At 39.2% G+C, this 11,552-nt stretch overlaps 1 protein-coding gene across 2 annotated transcripts in view; it reads left to right on the top strand.

Moving 5' to 3' along the window:
* The first annotated feature begins 1,466 nt into the window (after positions 1–1,466).
* Positions 1,467–11,552, top strand: part of scaf8 (SR-related CTD associated factor 8) — a 98,623-nt gene continuing 88,537 nt past the window's right edge. For both annotated transcript variants that reach the window (XM_062976973.1, XM_062976971.1), the window contains exon 1: positions 1,467–1,922. In XM_062976973.1, coding sequence (XP_062833043.1) covers positions 1,893–1,922 — 30 coding nt within the window. In that variant the 5' untranslated portion in view covers positions 1,467–1,892. The remainder of the gene's footprint in view (positions 1,923–11,552) is intronic.

Below are 11,552 nucleotides of genomic sequence, written 5' to 3'. Positions count from 1 at the left end.
CAACAACGCATTGTGACTATAACAAATACAACATTTGACAACACAACTCATCCACCTCCCCAATCCCTACATTCACACTTGGCCTCCAAAAAAACAATTACAATAATAACAATGACAACAACAACAACAACAATAAGAATCAACACCATCACAGGCAAGAAACAGCCAGGCACTGAGGCTGAGAGGCCAGTCAGTGCTAAACTGGGCCTCCAAAAAACAATACAGTAGCATCTAACTTATCCAACCTTCATAATCACTACAACAACAACAATAAACACCTACACAGGCAAAACAAAACAAAAAGACTATTGTACCACAATAAAAATATAAACCGCACTCAGCAGAATCAGACATTACAATTAACAACAAACCAAAGACAACAGGGATCTCAAGCAATTATCAATCAACACAAAAATTGAAGAAGGTAACAGACTTCAAATACTACTACTAATGTGAGTATAAAGAAGGGTGGAGGTCACAGCATCAATACAACCTAATGTAGACTGACCAACACCACCAGACTAAGCCACAGCAACGCGTGGCCGGGCACAGCTAGTCTATATATATAAAAGGGTAATGAAATTTTGGCCTAGGACAAAACAACAAAACTACACATCCCAGAAACACTAGACTTGGCAGCACAACCCCTCATCCATGCCTCTACGTGCATACAACAAAAAGAAAAGAAAAATAAAGTCCTAATTAGAGGGAGAGGAATAATTGTTTTTATCCAATTGCTGCCAGTTAGAAGGCTAAGCTCAGTCAGGGGAAAACCTTTACCCTTTACCTTAACTACCACCAATACCTCAATACTTTATTTCCCATACCACCATACTTCGCCACAACAATGCATGGCCGGGCACAGCTAGTAACATATAATTTATATTATTATATGGTATTAGTATTATATTGTTTAACATTATAATACTATTATCAATATTATATGTAAATACAATATATTATTTAAAATGATATAAAATATTATATTATAAAACTGAGGACGGGGGCCAGGAAAATGACCTTGGAGCATCCGGCCCCCGGGCCTTAGTTTGGGGACCCCTGGTGTACACTGACCATATAACGCAGATGCAAACTGCATTATACTGCAGTGTTAGATGGGACCCTGAATAAGAGATGTTCAACCTGCAAACTAGCTCTGACGTTCTTACTGTCCTGCGCAGAACAGTTATTTCGGAACTACAGTAGTCTCTCACTTATCCAACGTTCTGGATTATCCAACGCATTTTTGTAGTCAATGTTTTCAATGCATTGTGATATTTTGGTGCTAAATTTGTAAATACAGTAATTACTACATAGCATTAATGTGTAATGAACTACTTTTCTGTCAGATTTGCTGTATAACATGATGTTTTCGTGCTTAATTTGCCCAACGTTCTGCCGGCCCGTTTATGTTGGATAAGTGAGACTACTGTATCGCCTTTCTGGATTATTGCCGGGGCCTCTCGCTGCAGTGCGCCCTCCCTCCTGCGAGGGGAGCCTGTTCCCAAAACTCCAGCTCTCCTCTCGATCTGATTCCGGAAGACGCTCTGCCCTCTCGGGCGCTGCTGTTCCTGTCGCCGGCTGGTCTGTTCGTTGGTTGTCCCGCTAGGGGCCGCTCTAGCCGACGTCTCGGCGGCGATGCGAGGGAACTGCGCTGTTGCTGCTGCTGCTGCTGCTGCCGCGGCCCGCCCGCCGCCATATTGGAGCTCGCGCCGCAGCAGAAGCTCTTGCGCGTTTGTCAACGGCGCCTTCCTCCCCGCCCCGTCCGCCATGGCGACGAGGCGCCTGGACTGGCCCTGAAGGAAGCCTGCGGCCCTCGTCGCAGCAGGGAAGCCGGCCAGGCCCCGCGACACCTCCGCGCCGCGCCCAAAAGCCGCCTCCTCGGCCACAACATGGAGGCCGTGAAAGCCTTCAACGGCGAGGTTTGTGGCGGGGACAGAGGGAGGCTGTGTATGACGAGGGAAGGAGAGGCCTCCTCAGGCGCCCTCACTGAGAGCGGCCTTCCTGGGCCTCGCGGGGAGGGAGAGAGGTTTCCGTGGCCGTCTTTGTAGGGGTTGAAGAGGGCGGAGAAGCGCAGGTGGGGGCGAAATAAATTCCCGAGTTGGGGCGGGGAGGCGAGGAAACACCTATAGCTTTCCTTCCTGAGCCACGCAGGCTCGTCCGCTTGCTTCCTGTCCGCTTTGCCGCCCCCTCGCCTTCTTCACCTCGCCTTCGCTCCTTTTTAAACGCCGCCCTTTGCCTCGCTTGCTTCCTCCTCCTTCCCGGCCTTCATTATTGGGGGAAACGTATGAGATCGCCCCCTCCCCCATCCGTCCCCCCCCCCCCCCCAAAATCCCTCCTCTTCTTCGGTGTGTTCCTTCCTTCTGCAGTGAAAATTAAAATCCACTGTGCCAGTCTTTGCCTCGTAGGTTTGCATTTGGGATCTCGAAGCAGTCACACTGCGGATGGTGGAAGAGGCCTAATTGCAAGGCTGCATCTCTGATTATCTGTTAGCACCACAGCATCCTGCTCAGGAGAGGGTACCTAATCGGGAGATAACAACCCTATATTGCCAATGACAAAGGAACCGCCTGTGTCTCAGAGGGCCAGTGGAGCATGGGTTGTGCTCGTTTCATTTTGAAAAATACCTGGTGTGGGAAAGAGAAGATACAGCTGCTAATTGGGAACCTGCATGGCTATGACACCCTCATAGAATCATAGAATTGGAAGAGACCTCATGGGCCATCCAGTCCAACCCCCTGCCAAGAAGCAGGAAAATCGCATTCAAAGCACTCCCCACATTATTAGATTCAGAACGATCCCTTCCAAATTAGGAGGCTGTGTATGTTTGCACTATTCCTCTATACAACACAGTACAGAATATTACACATTATGACCCCCTTATATAATAATATAATAATAATAAATGCTATTTTTACCCCACTTCTCTGAGTCTCCCAAAAGGGCCTCAGGGCAGCTTACAGAGCACTCGTAATGTAACAATACACATGGTGCAATAAAATACAAATGCATTAAAATACTAAAGTTAAAAAATATAATTTACATAATCAATATATAAAACAATAACACAATAAAATCAATCAACCCTAAAGTAAACATTGATCAAACATCACGATAATTATGGACATAAAATAAATGGCAACCAAGCAATCATATCAAGTGCTTTCAGTGGAAAAATCACTGGGTCTACAAATTTTTAAACCTTTTGGGCTCTATACCTATAGAAAAGCTTGATTAAAGAGCCAAGTTTTTAGATTAGACCAGAAACATTGGAGGGTGGGGGCTAGCCTAATTTCTCCAAGGGGCCACGACCAAGAAGGCCCTCTCCCTCACCCCCACCAACCATACTTGTGACAGTGGTGGGACCAAGAGGAGGGCCTCCCCGGTGGACCTCAGAGTCCGCACAGTCACTAAGCTAGGCTGGACTCGAACCATGTAGGGCTTTGTAGGTAGTAACCTGCACTTTGAATTTGATAAGGATTTCATAGCCATCATCTACCCAGACTTAAAAAAATATTCTCATTCAAAAGCGTTTCTGGGTATCTTTAGGTCCTCCAGCCTTATCTTGTGGTAAACTTTCAGCCATCACACAATCAAATTAAAGGGTTTGCTATTATTTGCAGGTTTTCAGGTATCCTCAAGGGCCTTGAAACATATTCCCTGTAAATGTCGGGGTTGTGCTTTATAATGTATAATACAAAAATATGTTACTTTCTTTCTAATGGCAAACCAATTTTCCAAATAAAGAAAGTAATGAATTTCTTTTGTGTTACAATAGGAAAGGAAACAAAGCACTGTTGCTAGTGAACGAAGGAGTATGCTGCTGGTTTCCCAGAATGTATGTGGTTAAAGAGCAAACCCCTAAAAATTAATCATACCTGTTTCTGTGATTATTTCATTACCTGGTTGTATTTTCCCAGCTAGCATAAATTGCATTTGAATTAAGCTTTGACCTAAAAGGTTCACAAATGGCAGAAATTAAATGCTTCAGCCCTTTTTTTCCTGAATGAGGATTCCCTTACTTTGTTCTCAGAACTAGACACCCTTCATCTCTTGATGAATGTAATGTTTGAATGCTATGCTATAGAATTCTAACTATACACATGCTTCAAATGTTGAAAATACTTAACATGAATTCATCCTATACAAAGAGGAAGGCTGTATGTAAATAAAATACACACATAGGTAACAATGTAGTTGAGTTCATGTCTACCCAGAAATAAAATCCATTCTATTTCAGAGGAATCAATTCCAAGTATGCATGCATCTTAGGGCCCTCTACATCTGGAAATTGAGCTCCAGCCATTTTCAGGTTTGGAGCTTGAAGTAAGTACCATTAAACAGAATGGCATTTACTTCCCAGAAAACATGTCTATGATTATACCTAATTAAGACTCATTGAAACTAGTGGGATTACAGCCGCATAGGTTGCATAGGTTTGACTAACTGAATTTGTTTCTCACCTTTCCTGATAATGAGAACCATCCTGGTATTGTGATTTGAACATTAAACTACACTTTGAGAGACCAGGGTTTGAATACCCACCTAGCCTTGGAAACCCATTGGGTGACGTTAGGCGATTAACACTCTTTTCAGCCTTAGAAGAGGACAAAAGCACCTCCCACTCCCCATAGATCTTGCCAAGAAAACCGCTTAAAGTCGCCATAAATTGGACATGACTTGTAGGCACACAACTGCTGTAGAACTCACTTTGAGGCCTTCCTCAGTGTGCGTCGTCACACTATCGTGTTAACGTCTACTACAGTGTTACTAATAGTTGCCTATCTTAAAGGGTTGCTCCATGGAATATAATAACACCAAAATGTAAAGATTTCAATTTTGGAATGAAAACTTTTTACATAGATTTATACACCTCAGATCTAAAGTTCCAAAATTTAGCGTTCGTATATGAGTGTATAACAAAATAGTGCTTAATTTTAAAGTGCCTCTTTGAAATTAACAAATACCTTAAGAAGAGTGTAATAAATCAAGATCAAAATTATTTATGCATTAGAAAGATTTAAATGGAAAATTTCAGAGGCAATTCACATGTTGCTGCTTGATGTATTGGTGCAGCTATAGAGTAGGAATAAGGAACTGGGTAAGACCCATCATGGTGTAATAGGTTGAGCATTGAGCTAAGATTCTAGAGACAGCGTTTGAATCACCACTCAGTCATAACCTGAATCACATTGCATTTTCTTATCTTCAGAGTAAAGAAAAAGGAAAAACCCTCTCTGAACAAATCTTGCCAAGAAAATCTTAGGTTTGCCTAGAGATTACCATAAATCAGAAATGAGTTGAGGGCATAGGACAGCAGGAACTACTGTATGAGGCCTTGGACAGCCTGCATTTTCACACTTTCATGGACTTACACTATAGTGATATTTATAATTGCCTACTTTACAGAGTTGCTCCAAGGAGGATAATACAATCAGCCTTCACCGGAATTAAGAGCAAAAGATCCCCATAAAAGTGGGAAAAAATTACTTGATTGAACAGCTTTCTAACAATCTCTAGGTTCTCCAGTTTGACTCTGTGGTTAACATCAATTAACCTGTTAATCATAGATTTGTGCTGGAGGACCTAGAAATTCTTTGAAAGACCATATTGATCAAATCCATGAATAATAAGTTCTACAAAAGTGAAACAGGTGTGAAGGGCTGATTTAAAAAATGCCGGGGCATTTCAAAACCATATGTCATGGATGTTGATTTCAGTTTTGGAATAATAGAGCCTTTTACAGAGATACATTAAAGTCTTCAGGAGAAAATGTATGAATGAATGCATAACAAGAATGTCTCTTATGCTGCTTAATTTGAAAGTGTCTGTTTGAAATTCACAAATACCTTATATGACATTTGTTAAGACAAAGAGGCATTAGAAACGGGTCATTCTAGTTATAATCATATTTTGATTCTAATTTTTTAAAAATCATTCACATGTTGCTTCTAGGTGTATTGATACAGCTATAGAGTGGAGCGAGAGTCAGCATGATGTAGTGATTTGAGCATTGGACTACAACTCCAGAGACCAGAGTCCCTTCTCCATTGTAGGAATCCATTGGGTTATCTTGAGCAAGTCATACTCTGTCAGCTGTTGAGGAGAGCTGAAGCAAACCTGCTCTGAACAGATTTTGCCAAGAAAACCCTGTGATAGATTTTCTTTTAGTGTCACCATAAGTTAAATAACTTGAAGGTACACAACCATACAAAAACTTGGTGCTATCCAGATTCTTTGATACCATCTCTTATCCATCCAAATCAACATTGACTACCATAAGAGATTATGGCAGCTGGAGTCCAAAACATACGAAGGGTACATATTTATATATATTGATATTGAGACTTTTACATATGTTGTTCAAAGATTGAAAACAAGTGGTACGTTGCTAATTATACAAAGTTAATTTGCAGATAGATACCACAGGCTTTCTGCTGTTTATTGGTAGATAGGCACAAAATACCATTTACTTCAGAATAAATCGTTTTAATTTAATAGTCCAAAAATAGCCGCCCAAAAGTGGTCAGTATATTGCGCTGCAGTTGTATTTTTAAAAAGTCTTGGCAGTACAATTCATCTATATAAAACAATTGCTAGTTCACAGCTGTGTTTATTAGTGTACTGGTGGATGACAACAAAAACTGAGAACTTTGCCCTTTTTTGTAGCAGCTTACTGCTTTTTGGTTCATTCTAAAGAGGAAGGGTCTACTTTATTCATTATTCATGTGGCTTGCTTGGCTTCTGTGATAAATCCAGAGTAGGAACAGTATTCATCTTTCCTCAGCTAGCCTGCTCATTTCTCTTCATTCATTTCCTGTGGTCTTTGACTACTGGGCTGTTGTCACGTTACATTCTAGAGGAAGATGTAAAAATCCATCATTTTCCCTAGGAGTGGGAATCAAAATGGCTTTTAAAAATCAGAGCAGATACAGACAATAAAGGCTTATCAGTGAAAACATACAAAATTATAATGTGGTTAAATAGAACTAAGAACAAGTTCAAAAATATTCATTAAAGAGCAAGAAATAAAAACAGTACAGCTCATCTTTCCTTGTAAACAGCTACCTAAAGCATATTTAACAAAAATAGGACACAAAGGAGAGCCAGTTTAACCTCCCTAGAAAACAGTAACAAAGTTTAAAAGCAGCAATTTAAAAGGTTCTCCTGCATCTCTAGCAGCAATGCTCTTAAGGGTGGCAGGACTGAGAGAAGGACCTTCCCTCACTATCACAGAGTGGAATGGAATGATTCTTCTGCTAATCTGCTAGTACAAGACAGTGCTATGGAATTCGAAGAGGCACAAATGGAGGGCGAAATGGGGAAAAACGCCTCACAAGGAAGGCGTGTCAAGCCAAACCTGATTGGGACCGCCTTCTATCTGGTAACTGATGTCTTCAATGCGGAAGAACATGCGGGTCAAGAATGGGTCTCCACAGTCACCTACGGACCCACCGCCAAGAAGGCCATCCTACTTGGACACGTGTGATCGCCGATGATGTCAGTGCAAGACAGCAGTATGAAAGGAAGCTGTAAACATTTCACATGTGTTAGTCTCTTTTATAGAAGAAGATAACAGACAAGAAATAAGCGGTTTCTGATTATGATCCTTCCCCCTCCCCCCCAAATATGGTCCTTTAAAATCATCCAACCTTCCAAAGGATGGCATGCAGAACATTACATGGGGAAAGAAACATCATCACATAGTGGTCTATCCCACAAACTGAAACTTTTTGTTACTATAGTCACTTACAATGCAGAATAAATACTGTGATATTGTTGGATATAGCTAAGATATAGCTAAGGTCTTGATCCATAAACTAAGAAAAAAGTAGTTGTTCCCCTTAATCATAGTTTGGACCACTGGCATATAAACAAATTCTCATTGATTCCATCTTTGTCCAGGTGGCATTATTACTTTTGCAGCTGTGCCAGAAGAAATAAAATTGATGTAATGTTCTTTCAATTTTTTTCCAAACAATGGGAGATGACTCCGTTATTCTCATCAGTTTGTCTCCATACTGGATTTTTAACATCTTTTACTTGGATCACTGTGTGTCAGGCCAGAAAAGGACTAATGTGTATGTAGAGTTTTGCTACACATGATGGTTCTCACACATTACCTTTTCTTTCTATTTTTTAAAGATTATGTCTGTCCATAGCCTACACGTGGTTAACACAAATCAGGTTAATCAGTACTTGCAAATCTGCTTGAAACCTGCATTCTGGATAACGTAACAGGTGTGTTTAACATCAACCTTTTGAAAGATTGGTGCAAACACTGGCATTAATGATAGTTACTTGCCACAAAGGGAACCTAACAAGTACCCACCATTTTGAACCACTACCCCTCCCCCCTCAAATCTTTTCAATCAGGTCATACATTCTGATCACAAGAGTGCATCTTCATCTCCCATGGTAACTCCTAGTTGTGTTTTGATCTCACATCCCTCTTCTGAACTTTTAATCAAGATCAGAAATTAGTCAGTCATCTTCTAACATGTCTACTGCCGATTCCTTTGATATGAAGGCGACTTACTCTAAGTAGAGGAACTCTCGGTGGTGCAGCAGGTTAAACCGCTTAGCTGCTGAACTTGCTGACCAAAAGGTCAGCGGTTTAAATCCGGGGAGCAGGGTGAGGTCCTGCTGTTAGCCCCAGCTTTTGCCATCCTAGCAGTTCACAAACATGCAAATGTGAATAGATCAATAGGTACTGCTCTGGCGGGAAAGTAATGGCACTCCATGCAGTCATGTTGGTCACATGGAACTGACTCTTTGGCTTAAAAATGGAGATAAGCACTAACCCCCAGAGTTGAACATGACTAGACTTAATGACAGGGAAAAACCAACTAAGTAGATTTTTCCAAGTTAAGTAATTTTAATTGCAGCAAGGAAGGCTATCATTTGCAGCGGCAAATTTGGAAGATACAGTAGCAGTACAGACTCCAGAGTACCATAAAAGTACCCCATGACTTTTAAAATGAAAAACAAAAGGACCTGTAGCTTTTGAATTTTTAATAGACTGACATAATACAGGAGCCTATGCATCTTAACATGATGCTTTGTGGTTTCGTTTTGTTACTTTGTGTTTTTCTCACATATAAGCATGAGGCTCTGATATGGGCTCTTTTGCTTTATTTTAGGAATTCTGATAATTAGAGCATGATTGAATATTGTCCTCTATTCCAAAGAAATGAAAGAAATGTCAAATTAACACAATGCAGATCAAATAATTGTAGTGCAGCATCAAGGGTATTAAATTTTCTCATTAATTTAATTCTCAACAACGTATTTTGGGATAGGTAGGATTTAAGATGAAGCTGTGAATGCTGGATCCAGATAATTTTAATTACAGTAGAGTCTCACTTATCCAAGCCTCTGGATTATCCAAGCCATTTTTGTAGTCAATGTTTTCAATATATCGTGATATTTTGGTGCTAAATTCGTAAATATAGTAATTACAACATAACATTACTGCGTATTGAACTACTTTTTCTGTCAAATTTGTTGTAGAACATGATGTTTTCGTGCTTAATTTGCAAAATCATAACCTAATTTGATGTTTAATAGGCTTTTCCTTAATCCCTCCATATTATCCAAGATATTCGCTTATCCAAGCTTCTGCCGGCCCGTTTATCTTGGATAAGTGAGACTCTACTGTATATCAGGCATACATGATATAGCAAATAGAAGTGCATTGAAACTTTCCTTCTATTAATCATTCTGGTTTATTCTCGTTGCTGCTTCTGTACAATGCAACAACATTCAAAAGTACTTTTCACATTTCCATTTACTACAAGAAATTTATTTTTTCACGTTTTATAATAAAGTAATATGATTGTGGCTGGATCTTCACTGCCATATAATCCAATTCAAAGTAGATAATCTGGATTCAGAAACCGGATTGTACGGCAGTGTAGATGGGGCCTGAAATGGAAATGCCATGGAAGGTATCCCTATGCTTTTCTATTTTTTTCAGTGAAAGGAAACTAATTCACATAAATAAGATTGATATGTTTGCAGCACTTAATCAATGCTTGTATTTCTCTAAAACTTAAAATGCATTATTTAGGATATAACTAGCATCTAAAATGGTGCTTTTGGAGAAATTTACGGGGGGAAATGAATATTAAAATATTTTCTCAGCAATCTGTAGGGTGGAAACTTCACCAAAGCAGTTTACATAAAAGAATCCTGTGCGTGTTTATTCAGAAGTACAGTGAGCCTTCAGCATCCAGTGGGATTTGATTCAAGGATCCCCTATGGATTACAAAATCTGTTCATGCTCAAGTCGTATGTGTGTGTATATATATTGATGAATTTATTTTTACTATTCCTGAATATTTTTGAGTTGTGGTTGGTTGACTCTAGATCCATGGTTATCAGAACTGGTTTGTGTGTGAAAAATTCATTCTATTTCATTCATTTTATTCCAAGTGAACATGCATAGGATTTGAATTTACAAATATAAGTAACTTAAGCTCCTCACATAAGAAAATTATGAGTGTACCTGACATTAGAGAGAGACAACTGCAAACTCATTTCCGTTTCCATCGGCCTAATCACCTGTAGTTGTTCCTGTCTGAGAATACAGTAGAGTCTCACTTATCCAAGGTTCTGGATTATCCAAGGCATTTTTGTAGTCAATGTTTTCAATGTATCATGATATTTTGGTGCTAAATTTGTAAATACAGTGATTACAACATAACATTACTGCGTATTGAACTACTTTTTCTGTCAAATTTGTTGTACAACATGATGTTTTGGTGCTTAATTGTAAAATCATAACCTAATTTGATGTTTAATGGGCTTTTCCTTAATCCCTCCTTATTATCCAAGATATTCGCTTATGCAAGGTTCTGCGGGCCAGTTTAGCTTGGATAAATGAGACTCTACTATATTAAAAAATATACATTGAACATAAATTCCTCAGAGTAATTAAAAAGTTTATTACTACTTACACTTGAAATTCTCAACTTTTGTTCTTCCAGATGTTTTGACCTCAAATTCCCAGAAGTTCAAAATGATTTAGACCAAAGATTAAGAACTATAAAGATTTTCGATAAAAGCTGGCAACATATATTTATATAAATTTTATATCAACAGTGAAAACACTAAACAGTTTTGTAAAGTTTGTTTCCAAAAGTTACCAAATCCAAAAGAATTGAAAATTGGATTATAGGTGGCAGCACATTTTTGGCTAGGAGTAAAATATGCACACATCAAAACTAACAAAATGTAACAAATCACTTTGGTACAGGGCTTGGAAAACTGCATTTTATAGAAAAAGAATGCATATCAGCATTTTTTTCTTTCATGTAAATTTGTTCAGGTGGATTTGATGCCTTTAGAAATTTGAAAATTCTTCATTCTGTTCCCTTTTATTTAGATGCATTTTGCTCTTTTATATTCTCATCTAGATTTTTTTCTATCATTAAATATCTTGATCTTTAGTGAAGGTGAAGTAAACTGTTAGGATGTTTGTAGTACCTTTTTCTGCATAATCTTAAGATGCTGTGTGTTTGTTTACATTTGAGACCATTAGGTATGCT

The sequence above is a fragment of the Anolis carolinensis genome, chromosome 1, assembly GCF_035594765.1.
Source record: "Anolis carolinensis isolate JA03-04 chromosome 1, rAnoCar3.1.pri, whole genome shotgun sequence".
Classification (NCBI taxonomy): domain Eukaryota; kingdom Metazoa; phylum Chordata; class Lepidosauria; order Squamata; family Dactyloidae; genus Anolis; species Anolis carolinensis.
This window is presented reverse-complemented; position numbering and strand designations above follow the sequence as displayed.